General features: G+C 42.9%; 1 protein-coding gene across 3 annotated transcripts in view; it reads right to left on the reverse strand.

The window, feature by feature from the left end:
• The window catches only part of NPRL3 (NPR3 like, GATOR1 complex subunit), a 46,861-nt gene that overhangs the window by 14,342 nt on the left and 11,261 nt on the right, over positions 1-21,258 (reverse strand). For 2 of the 3 annotated variants that reach the window (XM_074158349.1, XM_074158348.1), the window contains 8 exons: positions 20,781-20,910; positions 17,379-17,453; positions 14,386-14,539; positions 13,473-13,554; positions 6,084-6,221; positions 5,151-5,307; positions 3,205-3,311; positions 1,850-1,979 (listed from right to left, as the gene is read on the reverse strand). In XM_074158349.1, the coding sequence (XP_074014450.1) occupies positions 1,850-1,979; positions 3,205-3,311; positions 5,151-5,307; positions 6,084-6,221; positions 13,473-13,554; positions 14,386-14,539; positions 17,379-17,453; positions 20,781-20,910 (973 nt within the window). The remainder of the gene's footprint in view (positions 1-1,849; positions 1,980-3,204; positions 3,312-5,150; positions 5,308-6,083; positions 6,222-13,472; positions 13,555-14,385; positions 14,540-17,378; positions 17,454-20,780; positions 20,911-21,258) is intronic. The other variant, XM_074158350.1, reaches the window with a different exon arrangement.

Here is a 21,258-nt window from a genome sequence, read left to right on the forward strand (position 1 = left end):
GCACAGCGGAACAAAAACCCACCCACATTTCATCAGATTAATTGCTCTATCGACTAGATCTCTGTTAATTAAAACTGGAGCCTGACCACCTCAGGATAGGGATTGGATTCATCTCTATTAAAAGGCTAGTTCCAAACAAAACAATAACACAAAGAGTTCGACATAGGTAAATCAGAGTAGAAGAAAATACTTTTCCTACATTAGTGTATTGATATGAAAATATCTAAAAACTGCCTCTAATGTAAACTCCCCCCAGAACTGTCTCATTCAGCTTTATAAGAAAGAAGCTCGCCGTGACTGCCAGCAGCCCCACCAGTGAGTGGTGTCTGCCCCATCTTCATGCACATGCACGTGCCAATGCGGCCCCAAGTCTTCTGCAACCCCAGTTCTCAGCTCCCCTTTTCAGACTGTGGAAGGCCCTTCTGTAGCTTTGCACAGGATCATCCTTCATCCTTCACCACCCGCTGGAAGGATGGCGAAAACAAGCCGTGCTGTTCACCTTCAGACCCCACCACGGACAGGAGAGCCCCAGAGAGAAGACGCGCACTCTGGAAGAGCCATTTTAGCACCCCAACAGCTCTGGCAAACACTGATCGAGCACTGGGGTTTCAAGGCATAGTTGCAGCACTAAGTGGCAGATTTTATTTGGTATTTTAAACAAAAGTAGGATGTCTGAGAACAGTCAGAAGTATTGAAGGAGAAGTATTAAGGGAAGTGATTAGTTTTAAAAAGAGTATGAGAATAAGACTGCCTCCTGAAGCTAGTGCAGCTAGAATAAAAGTAATGATATTAATTCAGCTTCAATTTTCAGGACACAGAGTAGTCTGTTAACTACAATGAAGAATTGACAAAATGGTAGTGCCTGCCCCCCCTGCCTCCCAAGGTGGCAGCTGACCAGTACATACTATTGGAATTAAGACACCTCATCATTAGTTATCTTTATCTCTGATCATAATCTCTGCCAACCTGTAATTACAACAAATTCTTCTCACAATCGTGCCTGTGTGTGCAATTGATGTTAATCTGCCAGATATATCAACAGCAGCTCATTTCACAGAGCCAGCAAGGCACCGAAGTATGAAGGCTAGCAAACAACACTGCAAGAAACCAGCTGGAGAAATATGCCCGTGCTCCCTTTGCCACAACGAGCCGTGCCCAGAGGTCCAGGCTTCTTCATCTGGGGATAGAGCAGTGTCAGCCATGAGACCTCACGTTACTGAGCCCTTTCTTGCATTTCACCAGTTCCCAGAAATGCCGCAAGCCACGATCTATGTCTAAGCAAAACAGCGGCACACAAATCCCAAATCCGTATATTATTACCCCACATCTGAACATTAAAATGCTAATGCTGGAACACAGGGACTTGTGTTGACTACACGCTGAGTCTACTTCCTGTAACAGCCTTTAAACAATTCCAGTTTCAAATCCAAAGCTAAGTGAATAGACAGTTTGCTCTTAAAACTAGATTGTGAACTTAAAGCAGATGGAATATAATAAAATTAAATGCGATTGTGAGGAATCCACAAACGTGCACTCAGCCATGCTAATTTATGAGAGTCTTCAACAGACCAAATGGAGTTTCAGTTTTCCCTGCTCTATCACTCAAGGAACATTCTGGCTTTTCTTTTAGGATTGTGCTTTGCTAGCACAGAGCATCCGCACGGCTTGAACATCCCCACAGCTTTTTGGCATGTGGATATGAGAAAACGAATCATATCGTTGGAAACCCAGTAATTGGCAACTTCTAAACCCACAAGAGCAGGTTCCTGAGTAAGTACTCCAAAAGCAACACCATTCCTTGTTCTCATCAGCAGGAGAAGCAGCAGCTCCTGTGCACTCCCCATCTCACCTCCTGAACAGGCGGCGCTAGTGGATTCTTGAACTCTGAGAGTGACACTGGGAGGGAGAACTTGGAAAGCATCGATGGCAGGTTGTGGCCCCGGAACTGACAAGCAAACGCATCTGCTAATGGCGAGTAACTACAGAAAAGAGGGAAAGGCAGAAATCAGTTTTATATTGCTGGTCAGCATAACATTTATCCATTTAAGCATTGCAGAAGTGCCAATTCCCAAATGAATATTCTCTGTGATCAAGAAAAACAGTAAGGATAGTTTATGGCATGTTGCATCCTGCAAAAGTAAGCAAGAAGCACGTGCACTTTCATCTTGGCGTTACATTCAGCTCCAGCACATTATTCAAGGTGTGGAGGGAATCCAGAAGAGAAAAATAAAAATTATAAAAAGTCTAGACCTGCGCGGTCTCTGATCAAAGGAACAGGGATAGAGCAGTCCGGAGAAGACAGGGATGGGCAGGAAATACACACAATCTTTGAATATGCAAAATGCAGCTGAGGATGCGACTGTTCTCCCTGCCTATGCTGGCAGGACACGCAATGTGACTGATCAGAAGTAAGGGAGAGTCAAGTTAAATATTAGGAAAACTGCCCATCTTCGGATTTCCACCTACAAAGGTCTTCAAGAACAGCACTGCCATATACGACAGGCACAGTTGATCCTGAATGACCTCAAGGTCCCTTCCAGCCCTATTTTTATACTTCCATCACAGAAGTTTTGATTTAAAACTATTTTCCTATAACTGAGTTCCAACACAGACTCTAAAAACATCTCAAAATCCAACAGAGAAAGGGTTGCCGATCTTCAGCAGAGCAAAAATACCCACTCTGCTCCTTCCACATCTTCCCTGTGCTGCTGCTGCCTGCTCTCAGAATGGCTGCGCTGCCTTCTGCCCGCAAGAAGGCATATGGGTATGAAAAAATAAAACACCATCACGTGAAACAACGCAACAGTGATAGCAACACTACCCTGACTTGATACTTTTGATTACTTTCAGGTGACGCTGTGTGCCAGATGAAACACTCCCTGATTTAACTTAATCATAAAGTGTTTTGTTTTGTAAATGTTTCCATATTGCATCAGGCTCAAACAGCCTGACATGGACATTCAGTGAGCAAGCGTACTAAAAATACCAAAAGTAGCTTCACGAGGTAAATATTGCTTCCAAGGCCCCCATCACTGCACAAGCATATTGATCTGCTCCGATGTCCGTTCCTACCGCACATGAACTCCTATAGATCCTACCCTAGGAAGAAAGATCCTACCCTATATCCAGTAAGACAGGGAAGGAAAACACAACTGCACTTCTTACCGCCTTCTTGCTACAGTCACTCGTTTTCCTTCTACTTACAGGCAGACACTGGCGTTCGGAGAAAGCATGTAGACGTTGTTTTCACACAGCGGATAAATAATAATTGCTTTTCCCCAGTAAACGAGATGTGCAGCAAGCTGGAAAACCTGCATTGAGAAAACAGGGAAAAATTAGGAGAGCAAAAAAGCAAAACTGAAAGTCTCAGCAAGAGTTCCATACAATGACAGAGAAGTCTTGCTTGAGCTGAAATGAAAGAAAAATGTTCCATCCTTTCACCCTGCCTGCAGAATAAATTCAGGGTTTAATATAACATGTGGCACATCAAAAAAGCATTTGACAAGGTTATGAATTTCCAGAGGTTCGCTTCAGATTTCTAAGCAACTTAGTATTTCCTGCCTTAACAGAATTCTTCAAATTGCATCAATAGAAGTTTAGCTACTTTTCATGCCCCAAAAACCTGTTCTTGTTTATGCACAAAATGCATTAAGTGTTACACATGAAAAATAAAACGAAAGAATCAGCCTCTACCGTGACACAAACATAAAGGAAACCAACACTACCTTTTTAATGCACTGAGGTATTTCAGTAATGAGTTACACAAAATATTTTAATGTGTCAAACAAGTCAGTGGTCGTTAATGGCTCTGGAAGAGCCACATAAACAGCATCTCTGAGACATAAAATCCAGCCTGTATCATTAGATGCATTTAACTTTGCTTTTTTTGTGGAGAACAAACCTACAGGAGCAGTAGGGAATTTCCAGAGTTCATCTTATAGCTATATAATGCCAAGTAACACCACAGGCCACTGTAAGCAGACTGGAAATTTTATTACAGAACAGGACCTTTCCCTTCAAATAAGAGAAGGCGCAGCCCTATGATCAGAAGCATCTGAGAAGACAAGCTGTGCTCTTCTCCAAGCATAGATCGCATCCTTGGGTCTGATTTGACCCTTAGAGGCATGGAGCAGCTTTTCCCGTCTCCCGTATCATCTAATATAATCGTCAGGCCCTTTAAGCAAAGGGCCAGGATGACCACATTCTTCCGCAGTGGTCTCTCCATGGCCTCGTGTCTCACGTGATTCCCAGAGTCTCATTCCCACCTCCGTTTCCAAGGGCCTGTCACATCACCCTGAGCAATTCAGATCTGAAATCTGGTTGTCAATCCCGGAAAGGCATTCAGAAGAGCTGCTGGCTTGGAGAGACTGGCTCAAAAGTTTTGCCCAAACCAGAGCTTCTTCCTGGGACGTTGCAAAGTCTGTGCACTAATGTACTAAAGGAAATCGATGGGTAGGTTTGCAGAGGCTTTCAGAACTCTTTACCAGATAAGATCTTGGCAGATCCAAGGAAAGCAGCAGTATTTGGCCATGGCAGCTGTAAGCTTTCACTTGCATTTTGTGTGCTTTTATTTGCACAAAGACATCAATGTGGTGGAACCAAGACAGACCCCTGTGGCATAAGCCACAAGTACTATTTGTTCTGGTTTTAACTACTGAAAGGGAAGGCGCAGAGAAGACAGAGCCACTCTTCCCAGAGGGTCACAGGGACAGGAGGCAACACACAAGGCAGAAGATGGAAATTCCCATTAGGTACAAGGAAAGTTTTTCACCCTGATGCTGGTCAAATGCTGGAGAGAGAAGTTGTGGGCAGTATCCCTGGGGGCATTCAGAATTTGAACAGCCCAGTTCCTCAGCAGCCTGCTTTAATGGACTTGCTCTGGGCAGTGGTGTGGACTGGAGACTTCCAGACACCCCTGCTACCCCACAGCAATCTGGGATTCAGATGTGGTCGCAGGAGTACCATTGCTGCACCCCTGCCCTTCATCTCTCCAGCCCTTCCCCAAGCTCCAAGGCTCACGCTTCCCCCATGCGCTCTGCTCACAGCGAGAGAACTGATGTGCTCACGGACCACAGAAACCCACTTGCACACAGAAAGAAAATGCCTCGTGAATTAAAAGAATTTCAGCTGCTGCTGACAGTTCCCCATACCTGCAGCAATGCCAAGTCAGCATCTTGAGCCAGTTGCTGCAAATTCTTCACAGCAGAGGTAGTTTTAATTACTCTCACCAGGGCAGGAGAGCAGTCCAACGGGAGCTCATTAAGCAATGACTTCTCATCATTTAAAAGTAATAAGGCATGGTACGGCCTGCAGAAAAAAGGAATACATTTGCACAGTAAACTGTAACTTTTCCTGAAGGCTTAGTTATTCCCAGGCCATTATACTCGGTCAATCTACTTGTAAAAAAGAACTTCTAATATCATCCTTTTGCTGTAAGTGGCTGCAGAATAAGCTTATTTTTGTGTCACAAGACAAAATGCTCCCCATAAAAAGGGGCTAGAGGGTTATATAGTAACTGGATGCTCTAGTGACTAGGAAAAAAATGACTGCACTGTGCTGGCATACAATTAAGCCCAGAGAACTAGTCTGAAAACTGCTCATCTGCATTACTGAAATACAGACTAGAGTAGAAGAAAGGCAGAAAGCAAGAATTAGTTACTTTTGCAGGTAAAAAAATGTAAACATGGAGAGCAGGAAATAAGATATCATGGAACCTGGGCTGTCTGTCTTCTAAAAGCAAAATTAATTCTGAGTCAACAGATTAAAACGAACACGCCATTCCTCTGACTGGAAACAGTGCAGACCTCTCTGGTAACATCACCTCCCATTTTCAGTACAACTACCCAATGCTAACGCAAAAAGGCTGTGGCTTCCCATCCCCACATACACAGCAGCACGGTGGTATCTTGGCATCACCTTCAGGGAGTCCTGTCTCAGCCCTCATCCCCACCACCACTAACTACAGCTCAGCATCACGTCACCCCCCAGCTCTACCGGCACAGACATTTGCAGCTTGGAACTGGACCACACCTGGAACTGGAGGAAGAATCAGCCACACTCAGAGGGACAGAGCCTGCTCTTACCTGATAGACTTCAGGCTTCTCTCAATTGCTTCAGGGGGTATAAAGTTTGTGGCAACATAATGGATTTTATGAGGCAGGCAGAAACTCACTTCCAGCCAGTTGTTAATATGTAAACGGACCACCCCTGTTGTGCAGAGACTGAAATAGGAAGAAAATAAATACACATAGCATTTACAGCGTATAATAGATGTAAACAGTGGTCCAGATTCACCCCTGCACAGGAATTGCATCGGGATGAGAAAAGACTGAATGTACCCTGTCTATCCCCAGACTGGCTGAGGACCAGCCGACTTCTCACTGCCAAGGCTTCCTTAGCTTGTACTTATAGAGCATTATCCCCCGTGAGGATTTGGGGGGGTTTGAAAGACTTCCCCCACTGATCTGCTCCTCTGCTCTTAACAATGCAGCAGTATCTCAAGTTAAAAGACTTGAAGATCTACTGCAAAGTACTGGAAAATTCCCTAAACCAAAGCTGCAAAGGGCAAAGATGAACTGGGCACAATGTCTTCATCACCAATTTCCATCCTCCTCTCCATAAGAAGAGAAAAGGAGATGTCCATACTGGGCAAGAAGTGTTTCAAGTAGCACGTTTCCACAATAACCAACTCTTTCAGTTCTGCTTAGGTGGTTTGTTTCCTACTAACCTGCTCCTGCTTGTCACATGAAATCACAAATGTGCCTGTTAAATGGTTTCTTCATTCTAGGAAACCACAGGGACTAAGCTAAGCCTTTAAGCTGACTTCTGACAACGGGACCGGAGTGGAAATGATGGATGTGTCAGCAATGACAATGAAGTCTACCCTCGTGTTCAGCCTGAAAGCAACTATAAGCCTCTTTTACTGAAAAAAACCCAGCAAGCTGGAGATTAGAGCAATGAACGTCATTCAAGTAGTCTGCAAACCTAGACAACAGATGAAATATACCTGGATAGGTAACTATACTTATTTTAAGTAGGTGAACATACTCTAAGCGTAACATACCATCGGGAGCTAAGCTCCAACGTGCAAACCTCTCCAGTGCCGCCCAGTTCACAGGCACGAAACACCAGTCTGGGAACAGCTCCACTAGAGCCAGTGGGACCCAGAAGGAAGGAAGAGGCAGGATCCAGAGCATCTTTTCATGTATACTCAGTTAGGAACAAATACAAACTTTTAAATCGATCTTAAGCAACAGCTAATCCTGTCTGCACTGGAGTGCTGAAATTCTCAATACGTCCTCTGATTTTGAACTTTGTTCCAGAAGAATTTTTTGGGGCCTAAAACAAAATTTTGAAGTTTGCATTCAAAAATTTCAGTCTGAATTTTAAATTTAAGTGTGCTGAGACTCACAAAATGACTTTTGTGTCAATAATGCCCATGAATTTCCCCTCTACACCAAACAGATTTAAACACGTGCCAGGAACAGGCCAGGAGCAAATACATGTCTTGGAAACTCTTTATGTGGCCATTTAAATACCTATACCTAGCATTCATTTGTAGGCCACAAACTAACATTCTCTTTTTCAAGTTCATCTGGTTGCATACAGGGTTTTGAGAGACCTGAAAATTCAGCTTTAAAACAAAAGCATTGGGTAGCTTTGGCTGCCAGTGTAACTATTCACCAAACCACAACAGAGCAGTGAGAGAGCGAACGCGATCCCATCCTGCCTCGTGCATGATCAGACTCATTAGGGGAAATCTCATGGCAGACAATGCTTTTCTAAAGCAGAGGCCGTGGTTCTGTTCCCAAATCTTGTGCTGACCTCCAAAAAATATTGATTTTTCAAGTTGTAAATGAAGCAGATACTATATATGTTCTCCTTTTTTTTTAAAAAGGAACTGAAAGGATGAATCCACTCTCTCCGGCGTTACCAGCTCACATCTGATCAGAGGCTCCAAACCCCGAAGGAACATGCAAAGCACAGCAAACACCTCCGTTTTTCTTGCATTAAATGCTGCAACTCTGGTAACACTGCTTATCCCGCCAGCCGTATGCCAACTGCCAGATAAAGCTGGATTCTCTCAAAATACATCAAGGTAAAGGGCATCCTGAAGCAGCAGTTACTCACGGTATCTGCTGGGCCAAACACTCAGAAAAGAAAACCTGACAATAAATGACGGGGACAAGCAAGTTAAGAGACTACGTGAAAGCTACTGGGGCTGATAAAAAAGGTTCCTGAAAACAAGTAGAGATACATGAAAACATGAAACGCAGGGATATTTTCCCTGCATAGTTTAACATTCAGGAAACAGAAAGAAATACAGTTGGTTCCTCTCATTCTTTGGTCCAAGTGCACCAAGGCAGAAGCTTTAATTAGATAATTACACTCTCCTCAGCATAATTTTGTCTACAGTGCACTATACAACAATAGCCTAGAATTAAAGACAACAAGAAAACCAGATTTTCAGTTCTGATCTGAATCTTAATTTCATTCTTCTACATTTGCATTCAACTGTACAATTTCAAGCCTTTATTATATCTTTATGTTCATGATTTCTCCTTCACCTGCAGATGGATGGAAAATAATTTAAGTCTCTAGGAATTTGACAAGGAAGAAGCTACACCCTCCAGCAGCAATGTATGCCACTGCCCTTAGCCAGCCAACAAAGTTCAATCATTTCACCAATATACACGCAAAGATTCATGCAACATGAAATATAATCAAGTCACAGAAAGTGAAGTTCGGATCCACATTTACCTTCATTTTTACAGATTTCCCATGAAGTCATCTATTTAGCAAGGTTTTTACCGTGAGCCTCACAAATCCCCATGAGCCTGCCCCAGGCTCCTTGGCTGGGGACCAGCAAAGCCAGAAGCCACCTTCTTTTAGGGTCAGAAGCAGAACAGCAAAAAACAGCAACAGAAGAGAATACCAAGAAAACAAGTTTCCAAAGTGGCGTTAGGGAGTCACCTAGCTCCAATTCTGCTTTATTCTTCTTAACCAACTAAAATTGTGGAGCAAACAGTCAAGGAAGACACAGGACTGTGAAAGGTAAGAAACTGCATCGGCTGCAGTGCACGTCCTGAACCTCAGGGACCCAGTTTAAGTAGTTCCCAAGAGGAAACCTAGAATTGCACAAAGCTGGATGGGTCTTTGAGCAACCTGGTCTGGTGGGAGGTGTCCCTGCCCATGGCAGGGGGTTGCAACTTGATGATCTTTAAGGTCCCTTCCAGCTCTAACCATTCTATGATTCAAAGGTGCAGTAGATACACAAGGAATTTACAGAAGCTAAATCTTTGTTCCGCTCTTTGCTTCTTTCCTAACTACTTTTCACATTTTATGGGGATTTTTTGCAGCATTACTGCACCCTGAGCTTTCTCACTGAACTAGCTGCTGTAATTCCAAAAGCTCTTTTTCAGAACAGTTCCATACTATATAAGGGCTGTTTGGCCTTACATGCATTACTTTACATCTCTCTATACTGAATTTCCTCTGCTGTCTTATCAGACAGATCACTGGGATCCAGAGACCTTGCTGCAACTTTTCCTTTTTCCCCACAGGCTTCAAGAGTAACTAGGCAAAACCAGCTTCATTCCCCATACTCTCACTGGCTATTAAACCCTCAAAGACATTCCATTTTATCCCACAAAAACTTAGTTTCAATGCTTTTTTTTTTTTTCTCTCCATCTCTGGTTAGATAATACATGATGAGCGATACTGAGGGATACATGACAAGGGATTAGGATACTGAGAGGGGATATCATCATCTAAAATTAGAGAGAGGGAGAAGGAAATACGACAAAGCTGTTCAATGTCTCTCCATCATAAGACCTAATGATACCAGAAGGAGCAAAGTTCAAAAAGAAATAGAAAGAAACACAGAAGCTAGTTAAGCCATGCACCTCCTTATCAGAGGATGTCATGGCTATTAAATATTTACTCTGGCTCGGGGGATTGCAGACTGATTCCGGGAAGTGAGATCAGCTGAAGGCTGTTGAAGATACAGAAACCACCTCCAGAGCTGCAAACTGCAGGAAGCTGGGGAATATTTGGGGGAATATCACTGCTCTTTTGCTCTATTCTTCTGCTCTGTCCTGAACAGCGACTGTGAGCCGCTGCCCCAAAATGGGAACCTGAAAGTTGGTCAGTATCCCACAGAATTGCAGACTTTTTTTTTCATTACTATTGGCAAAGACAATTTCAGCTCATTTTGCAAAAGGGTTACAGATTTTTACATACACACACCTCATTTTATGTCTATCCTATTTATATCTGAAATTAATAATACATTTCTAGTTTGGTGTGGGTGAGTTTTGGAGTTTGTTTATATTGCTAGAGATTGTGACTACTTAGAGCTCTGAAATTATTTCACGTTTCCTTGTAAAGGACACATTGACCATCCTTTGGTCAGGTAACTACAACTGGTTTGTATTTTATAGTACAGCTACCCAAATCACATCTAACAATTCATTAAGTCTCATATAATTATTCCACTTCTCCCTGAGCTGCTGAGACAGGCTAGATCTACCAGTCAGTTCAAGTCCCACTAGGCTAAAAATGTATAAAGGCCCTTTGTGTATTAAAAAAAAAAAAGAAACAAACAATCCTTTCCTCCCTGAAAACCTCCCCATACTTTCATTTTTACTCTGATGTAAAGCTAAGTTTGCTAAAAACAGGCAGGCAGATAGCTAGTATCAAGCTAACATTATCTGCAGATGTTGCAGATAAAGCTTGGTGAAAGCTGCCTTAATTCCCTACATTGAACACTGGATTAAGAGAGACACCCATTGTAACACTGGTTAATTTGTCAGCACTGGAGGTACCAGCAACTGGAGACTCTTGGTTCTGAAGCCATTGCTTTTTGTTCCACTCCAACACTGGAGTTTGGGGACAAGATGAGCGAAGACTCCCAAATCTATTTTCTGAACTGAAGAAAAGAGAAACATTCTGGTTTTCACCATATAGAGTCAAAAAAGGTCCCAGGAACTAGATGGTGATTACCTCTAAACTGTCAGTTTAATAATACTGCTGCTGCATTAAAGCAGCAATTGTGTTAGAGTCAAGATGATCCGGCTATTGATTCCTGCCTTATAAAATATGGGCATTCATTCAAAACACAAGGGGGATTTTGAACTACAAAGGGATTCATGCCCTTGTGCTTTTGTACAAACCAACTTGCTATAAGGGATGTGTTGGGTCTTGCCTGAAATACCTCAGCACCATCTACAGGAAACCAAGGGCTAGACAGCACCTCGGGAGCTACCCTGAGAGTTCAAGAGGCCTTTGGCTGGAACTGCAGAAATCAGCAGGCACTAGGAAACGCTGGCTTGAGCGAATCTCGGAGAGCTGGGGTTCCATCTGCAATTCAAAGTGCTCTCTCCTCTCTGCTGTTCTCCTAGGCCAAAGGCTACGCCAGAAAGCTCTGTAAATTTAAAACAGCACATTGTCACTGCATGCATCTGAAAGACTTGCTGTTCCCAGCAGTCTTTTCTGCTCTAAAAGAAACAGACTGAATCTTTCCATCTCCTCTTAGGTCATTCTCACTCCTCCACACTCTCTAGGTGGCCCAAACTTCTTGAAATGTGGTACCCAAAACTGGATACAGTGTTCATTACAGCAGGGGGTTTACAATCCTGAGCTGGGCTGGTTCCCATCTTACAGAGAAGGCTTTTATTTTATGCATTCCTATCTATTTGCTTTTTCTGCAACCCCATGTCACTTGTGACCAACCCTCATTTCATAAAAGACCACACAGACTTCACTCTGGAGCTGCTGCCTCTCAGAAATTCTTCATCTTGGAGCTGCAGAATAAAAATCCTATTTCTAGACTTCTAATTCACCAAAAAATTATTTTAATTCTATGCCTGCCTGGCAAGGTACTACTGCAGGTGTAATAAGCATATTTCCTGTTCTCTTGTATGAAGCATTAATGGAAAAATACTGCAGAACACCCCCTTACTACCCAGCCAGTCGACGACACTGCTAACTCCTCTTCAAATAGAGCTTTCCAATCAAATGCACAGACATTTTGTATTTTTACCAACAGCTTATTTCTTAAATTTACTTATGCCAATGTCATGCAAAAGAGTCAAAATATAACTGGCACCACTTCTCCCTGACTCACAATGCCTAGGGGAGGGAGACTCTGCCTTATTTTACATCTGGGGGGCAGCACCAAAGTGTTTCTCTCCGTGGTCAGTCTATTCCTCCTTATTTGATGTAAGGGATGTATCAGCCCACTCTGTCAGCTTGGGCTGTATGCTCCTCCAGTCACAGCTCAGTGCCACAAGATGTCACTGTGTCACTAAAATGTTTGGAAACAAGAGCAGGGTTTGCCCAGTCACAAATACACGGATAGCCCTAGAGGAAGAGAGAAAAGTAGCAGGTGAATTTTAATATTAGTATTACAGGCTACATAAAAAGTGCCTTATTTTGAACTTTAGTACAGGTTTTGTGTATATTGTTCAATACAACTCTCAACATTCCTTCCAAACAGGCTGAAATTCACAGCTCTTGAACATAACAAAGAACAGCTTATTAGAAGTTTTCTAATGTGCTTTGCAATCATTAAATTATTTAGGCTCTTGATGCCTTACCTTACAGGGCTTTGCCATTATTCCCTTTGTACAAGGGGAACCACAATCCAGGGAGGGTAAAGGGTTTGTCTGGTGTCACACGATGTGCTCTACAGTCAATCAAGGAACTCAAGAGTAATTTTTCCAAGCCCTGACAAGCACCCTAATCAAGGAGCACATCATCTTCCTCCCCACCAAAACCTTCAGCGCTTCTTTGTCAAGGTCCTTCACCATGTGCAGACCCTAATCGGAGGTGCCCGCTCTGCACGAGGAGTCAGCGCTGACAAGGTGTCACAGCAGAAGTGTGCTGCAGGAGGCTGGTGCCGGCTCCTGCTGAAATTCAACACTAACTCCACAGTCCTTTGAAATCCTTGCCAGAGCTTTGAATCCAGTCAAGAAACAGCACGTTACACTTTCCATTCTGCTGAAAGTCTCACCACCTAATCCAAATTCACTGTCCGGACATGCACAGTGTAACCAAATGAAGCCAGGGCATTATCTGACTTGCCATCAGTGCCAGCTGCAGCATTTTTCTCTTCGCTACAGGTTTAGAGTACTTCTATGGGGATATGATATTCATATTACGGCACTTTTCAATTCTACAATTCCCTTGTCATTATGTGGCTCTGTGCTAAGCAAGAAAATAATGATTCTTAAACCTGTGACAGACATAACCAACTTTTAAGAACCATAACACGTCCAAAGGGAAACCAAGGTAATGATCAGGATAGCAATTCTGCAAACATTTCATTTGACAGCTAGCCTTCACGTTGCTCCACCTGGTCTAAAACCCAAATCCCAGCGGGAAGAGGTGGATAATACCCTAAGGAACAAGGCCAAGAGGTTTCAAGTGAGAAGCAGCCCACAACGAGCTAAGAAGGAAACCCCACTTACCTGTCATATGTCTCTTTGAGATCCCTGGCCAGTTTGCACTTGGGTAGGATGTGATGAAAAGGTGACTGTGGCCCTTCCGTGGCTATGGAAAATTTCAGAACGAGAAAGCAAACAACTGATTTCAAAGCAAAGAGAGTTTCCTCTTCCCCCACTAGGTATCAACCAGTACCGTAGGGACAGAATCTATATCTTTTTAATCTACAATTATCTTTCAAATCTTTTACAATAACTCAAGCTACATGTTAAAATAATAATAATGAATTATTGCCAACTTCTCCTAAACCTAAACTCGGTGAAGCACATGTAACTGTGAATTTGACAAGTGATGATTTTAAGTGTTTTTGTTTTTATACACGTTAGTTTTAATTTTTAATGCTTGCAGCAAGATGATGCATCACTGTCAGATAGAGTTCACCTTAAATAGAGCACGTTATTATAGTAAATTGCTCTGAAGTACAGTCTCTAAAACTGCTCTGTAACTGTTTGCTAGCCATGGTAACAACGTGTAAGAGTAAGGTTTCCACAAAAGTCTGGTGACTCAGCACACAGCATTAAAGCGTGGGAAACCTGCTCTAGGTTGGGTAAAGCAGGCGACATGTGAGTTCTTCCATCTCAGCCTGACAGGCAGATCCAAATGGGATGTTTCAGTGCACATTCTCTGGGGATTGCGCTGAACTCAGCTAGTGAGGAAAGTAAACAAGCTCCTTCACTTCTAAAGCTGACATCTCCGCATAGGGAAAGTGATCTTGGATGAGCCAAAATGCAGTCAAAAGCTGTCAGAAGGCTAAAGTGCACCTAAACTTGTTCATACTGATCCCAGCCACAAAAGAAGTAAGAAGGCCCCATCAGCACTTTTCTGAGAAAGTGCTCCTGGACAAACATATTCCTGCACAACGCTAAGCTCAGCACTCACTCTCTGACATGGCAGACACTTCATCCTGAATAGCCAAGATCAGTTTGGCCTCCCTGGTCAGGTATTGGCAGCGCCGCTCCTCATGCTGCAAGACTATGGCGATTCTTCGGGAGAGGTTGTGCAGGCAGTTTATCACGGATGGATCTGCATTGGCCTACGGGCAACACAGAAAAGAAACGGGTCGGTCATTCAGGCACACTCACATACATGGAATTACAGTGATGGATAACAGTCAAAATAATTATCTTCAGTAAATATCAAAAGTCAGCCTCTTTCGCAACCAGTGAAAGAAAGCAGTTTTCTTTTTTGAGCCAAAGCTCAGAGATGTCCAAAGTTAAAGGGAAGACTCAGGGATTTCTAAGCTTGTTTATGTGCATCAAATGAACACAGAACCTGGAGTATGACCCTCCTATCTGCTTTATTTTTTCCAGTTGTTACTGGGCCTTTTGCTAGAGGAGAGACCAAAGAACTCAATTCCACACAGCAAGAGAAGTGTCAAGCTGTTTGAAAAGGCAGAATATCATAATGTTCAGGTTAAATTCCCTGGGAGTATAAGGACTGCAGTGCCTTTAACATAGCCCATTCGCTCCACGTTGCTATACCGATGATTGTCCTATACACTGAAAAGACAGTAACTGGGTAAGAATTACCAGCACATGATCAACAATTTGATCGCAAACCAGAATGAATTGGGATTTAAGTTTCCAAATATTTCACAAATATGGCTTATTACTAACACTGCGTTCGTGCAAGTTCCAGAGTGAAAGTGCTGGAAAAACCTATCATGTAAGTACAGCTGACGGGGGGGGGAGACTCGGTGGCTCCAGTCTGACTAAGCAGCTGCCTCATGTTTGTTAAGACATTTAAAGGAATTTACAGTTCTAGCAAGCGATAACTTGGCATGTAAACTAGCAAACCGTGAGTCATCATTTTTGGATTCCAGTGTTCTTGCTGAGTCACGACACGTTGGTAACCCTGAAGCTTAAACACAGCAGGATCAGTGCTGATTATAGCACTTGGGCCTTTGCCGGCTCTGTCTGCCCACTGCAGATGGACTCTCGTCGTTATCTCAGAAGGCCTCCACCCACCCTCTGCAGGGCACCACGCCACACTAGGAAAAAATTTCCACTTGCTTCTTGCACAGCACTTTCCAGAAACTTGACAGCTCTCTGTGAACTAAGAGTGTCTCATTTGGCAAATATGACTTGGTGCTGCATTACCACACAACTACATCATCATCACAAAATGCAAAAAAGCAAGTTTTCCTAGAAATTAGATTCTAGAAAAATGCAGGCTAAATATAGTCTTTATTATACTTCACTAAGCTCTTGCAATATTGCAAATGAAGGAGCGTTGGTTTCAACACTTCTGCTTCCACATGACTCGATGTGCGTGAATGTTTGTGTTTGCACAAGCATCTACACACATACTTACCTACAACCAAAGCACGGTGCTTTACCAATAGACCAAAACACCAAAGCTCTTGAAGCTAATGTCTCTTAATGTATGAAATCTAAAATCAACTCCAGTATTGCAAATTTGGCACTTCCTGACCTAAAAACATCCCAAAGCACAACACTGGAACCCCAGAAGAACTCAGTGAATCATTTCTTGCATGCTTCAGACTGAATGCTGGGATAATGGTCTTTTGTGAAACCTTGCTTTTTCAGCTGAGGACAAGGCATCTGGACTATGGCCACGTCCATGTTAGTCACCACTGGAAAGCCAGCAGTAAGAAAAGTACTAGTGCTAAAAGCAAAAAAAACCCCGTCATTTCACAAGCAGGGAGCTGGAGGCTTTTAAATCATGACATTATATCCGGTCAAGCAAAAAATCAACCACTTCCATAAAGATGGCTATTCCAGCTCCCTCTTTCATTTTTAAAATGTTTCTTCATAAGTGTACATGCCCAGAAAAATAACATGATGGCTCCACAGATACAATCTGTGGGCTGGGAAGTGAACGCCAGAGCTCAGAAAACAAATAACGCTCAAACATAATGAAATTTCTAGGGTTTTATACCACCAAATTAGCCAAGACAAGATCCCTTAACACAGCAGGCCTGAAAAAAATTCCAAGCAAAACCTACGTATTTGCTCCAGGTTCTTGCTGAGCATCAAAACCTACTTATTCTTTACTTGTACCTTCTTCTCATTTAGAATGCTACAGCCGCTGCTCCCTGGCACTCTCCCTTTCCAACGACCTCATTGCTAAGAGGAGACAGCTTTCAAACACCGTCCATTTAATTATAAAAAAAAAGGCACTGAGCAAAGGTACATGTCTCAGTATGACCCAGCATGAGTAAGGGCTCAAAACTGTGCTGTTCTGAGCCAGAGTAGGTTTCTGAATGACTTGAGTTGACCAGGGCCAAAGTGGGGACCTGACTCTTGATGCTGGCCAAGTATGAGCCGCTGTCCACGCTGCCTGCAGCCTTTGCTTCTTTCTTCAGAGCAGAACCAACCACCAAGTTCCAAGCTGCATGGAGTCACGAGGGCTCAGCAACGGGCTAGTGCAGCTGGATTGATCTGGTCCTATCGTGGGAAGGAGCAGAGCAGCACCTGACACAGGATGGTCAGACCCAGGCTGGCTTCATGCACAGCTCAGTGGGACAAGCCTCAGTTGCAGGGCCTAGAAAAATCACGGCAGATTTACCAGCTTACTAATAACAGAAGACAAGACACATAGAGGACCTGCAGCTGGGTTCTATCTATTTTGCAAAGTGGTTTCTTGCACACTTTTACACGCTGGGTATTTAAAACCAAAAACTCTAGAAAATGTCCTGAAGAGAACACCTGTACTTGTTTTCCACTGGGCCAGAAAACTTTCCCACTTGTCAGTGTCATATTCTACATTGTTTAAGTTTGTTGTTTCAAATATCCCAATAAATCAGGCACTGAATGTTTTACAAGAGATTACTGGAACGTGAGCCTACTGCGTTCTCTTACACATTCGAAGCACATTCCACTGTCAGATGGAATGAAGACAGTCCTTACCCTTAGCGCAAAAACCACATTGAAGAGAATCATAGTGGGCATCTCTCTCTTTGGTGATGGATCAGTTTTGGATACCTGAAAAATATTGGAAAAAAAAAAAAAAATCTCATAGGCTAGTGTCAGTTAGATCCAGTAACAGAGGGGAAAAAAAAAAAAAAGAAAAAAGAAAGGAAAAAAAAAAAGCCTAACAGTCAAATAACAACTTTGCTGAGAAAAAAGAGCAGACAACAAATCAAATAATACCATCAAATTTCATTTGTAAAAAAGAAAGTGTTTAATAATAATAATATTATTATTAAAGTGTCACAGTTATTCTACAAGACTGCCTTTTCTGAGAAGCTGTGAAGACTTAACTAAAGCATTTTGGTCATGACCACCGAAATAAGTATCAGTTAAGACAGCAGTCTTACAGGGTGTCTTTACCATTGCATTTTAGCATATTAGGAACCTAGTTTTAAATTCCTTACCACAATTGTTATAAATATTGTTAACTGAAGAGAAATCCAGAGATTTCTCATCCCAGGCCACACCTATTCTTTCCTTTCCTGAAATCCCCATTTGGATTGCATCATGTTACAAACTGTGGCTTTTATCAGAAAAAACATGCTCTAAAACTGCGGTACTAAAATAAAAGGTTAGATTTTCGCTTCCTGCAGGATTTCAAACACATTCTCCAGCCCCCCCTACTCTTCCTGCAGCAGAGAGCTTCAGCCCTAGGGCAGGTACAGACTTTCTGGTGGGAAAGAACAGTGGAAGCAAGTTGAATTTGAACATCCAAGCCCAACAAGTCTGCATCGAGCAGCGAGCGTCGCCACAAGATGGAGCACAAATACAGAGGACATTCTTGCCACCCCGAAGCTCCCTGCTGAACACCCATCCATTCCCAGTGAAACCAGCTATAACCTGCTGGGCCACACACCCAGCAATCCTTGTATTCGCCCTCTACCCAACAGATGTACCTATGTAGCTAATGCAGCATCTGAGACGGGGAAAACACAGAGGTGGTGACAAAAGCAGGGCTGCATCCTCCCCTCCTGACAGGTCCCAAGCATCAGCAACGAACTGCTCAGCAGTGAACTCCAAAATCTGAGTGCTTTCCCTCAGTAGTTTTAAAAATTAGAGAAACTAAAAGAAAAGAAACACATATTTTTGTTTATTTTTCTAAAGTACAAGTGAGGTTCTATCAAAAAGGCAGCGATGGGAGAGTGGTAAAGCCAATTTACTGTGTTTATTTATTCCTCTGGAGTTATAGGTTCCGGGATATCTTGTGAACTTCAATAAAGGCTCAAAAGCATTTCCGAGTGTAGGGACTGATCCTGTTCCTTCCTTAAAAAATCAAAAAGACTACTGCCATTAACATCAATTGGGACGCAGGCTAGATTTCATACCACCTCTTGTCCAGAAAAAAAGAAGAAAAGACTAAACTGGAAAAGAAAATGCTGAAGGAATTTGAGGAATTCAGAATATTGCTACATAAGAGGTGGTCTGACACACAGGATTAAATATTCATGCTTTTGTAACTCCTGAATCTCATTGAAGTAAGAATTTGCTGAGCCGCCCCGTGGATTGACTTACTGCAGTATGAACTCTGAAGAAGCCCAAACCAGAGACTAAGGTGTCTTTGCTCCATGGGAAAGGAGCTCCATCTAGCTTCCTCCTAACTGCAAAAGCATCCCAGATTCAGGCTCAAATGCACTAGCAGAGATGGCTGCCACATCTAGAACATTCTGGACATAGAAAGTTCTGCATGCCTACGGGGGTGATAAGACACACCCAAAAAGAAGATCCTAAAAGAAGTAACATAAAAGTGTTTACAGCACTTTAAAACTTTGTTTATTTAGACAAATTGACAATGAAGAGACATTTCATGCAATTAGGATAAAACTGACTGGAAAGTGGAAAGAATGTATAGTAGTATGTGGTGAAAAAAAGCAAATACAAGTTTTCAACCTTATTTACACCCCAGTTAGGAAGTCGTGCCTTTCGGACAAGATTAGCAAAATAAAGGAATCTGATACTGAGAGAGATCAGGGCCCTGAGGGCACCAAAAGGTCTTAATGGCCCTGACCAGCCCCAGTTGGGTCCCCGACAGGAGGGGGGGACCCAGGAGCCCCATTTAAGCTCAGCCCAGGGCCCATAGGTGTGTCTGTCTCTGGCCCTGTCTCCTGGATGGACCTCAACATACGTCATCGTAGGTAGCCTGTCTCTGGGATGGACGCTTGCTGGACGGACATTGCAGCCTTCTCCTCCAGCCCTGTCTCTGGTCCTGTCTCCTTTTGATCCTGGCTGGGATCCCTGGACAGACCCTGGGCCTCATTCATTGCTTGCCTTGTCTGGGGCTGGTGATGTACCCACGCAGCTTGGGGACACTTGAACTCTATCTTCCAAAACAGGCTTGACCATTTAAGGGCTGAGTCTTGGTGATTCTCCATCACATTCCTTGTAGACTCACAACTGAGTTTCAAAAGTGGAACACCAGCATCTTTTGATGCTTGAGGCCAAGTCCTCACTTGGATTAAAGCAGTCTGGTCCTCTAAATATCAAGCAGCAGTTGCCAACAATCTGTTTGCACCTCTAATTTTAGATAGAAAGGATGATAGAATTGGCAAGCAAATTTTTTTTTTTTCTGAAAAAATTAACGACTCAGTAAATTTGATGAAAAAGGAGACCAAAGCAGTTCAGGGACAGAGTTTGGTGTTGGATTCAGAAACTACCAAAACCTAGTTCATTTTTACAGTCTATCAGGAAGAAGGAATGGGACAGGGAATATTTTGCACATAGAAGCATGTAAATTCTTTCCTAGATTTAAGCAGGACCTTTTCCATAGCCTGGGTGGCAACCACTCTCATTCCAAGCAGCTAAAACACAGGCCACGGAGGAAGGTCTCAATGCAAACAGCAGCCTGACTTAGTCCACAGGAAAATTTTAGACCTCTTTCAACACCCTACCTATTCCAACTGAGCCTTGTGAATCACCTTCAGCGCCAGTAAGAGTTAAAATTATAGAGTTAAAAACAAGGCTGACGTAGTTTCTAGCATTTGTGAAGGCTTTTAGTGTGGGGTGTTGTTTTTTTTAACTGCCGTATTAATTAGAGGTGCTAAAAAGCTAACTTGCAATAACTAACATGGTGAGAAACAGCTTTTTGAGCTGCACTGCTTAGTATTACTTCTCTTTACCCACACTGCTCCCTGCGGTAACCGGGAGGGGGTTTCTGAGCATCACTGACACAGCTCCCTCCCTTTGCCACTCACTGTATCTACCTGTAAGTAAAAGACAGCTTTGAACACCAGGAAGTAAAAACAGGATCAAAAGCCAAGGTGCACATTCTGAATTCTAAGTTTCCTGGCTAAGCCAGGCAGTTTGAAAAGGAGGCTGGTCCCCAGAACGGACCTCGTACCGTACCTGCCCAAGGGCATGCTGAAGCAAGGTGGGATGGCCAACAAAGCGAACGTTATCGATCTTCAGTTCAAATTTCTTGCCACACATATCTGACTTGGTAGCCAAAATCGTTGCCAGGATGACATCCGAAAACCTTGAAGAGCAGAGATAGAAGTTATTACAATTTTCAAAAAGCATACCCCCAGAACATTCCTCCAAATACAGATATATTTAACTTGTGAGTTTTTAAAGTATTGTAAATTGTGTCTAAATTGCTGTACCTGGAGTACCACCAATTATGGAAAATTAAGAACCCCTTAATTACATCTCTCAGATCATCACAATTATAAAACAGGAAGCATTCACGACAAAGACTGCAGGGTCATGCTTATTTAATTACATGCTGAGCAAAATACACTGGAAAGATTAGATGCAGTTGGCTTAAATATAAAAACAGCTCAAGTTAGCCATTGCCTGGATTTAGCTGCAGGTTAATGAACTT

The sequence above is a fragment of the Numenius arquata genome, chromosome 14 (assembly GCF_964106895.1).
Source record: "Numenius arquata chromosome 14, bNumArq3.hap1.1, whole genome shotgun sequence".
In the NCBI taxonomy this organism is placed as follows: domain Eukaryota; kingdom Metazoa; phylum Chordata; class Aves; order Charadriiformes; family Scolopacidae; genus Numenius; species Numenius arquata.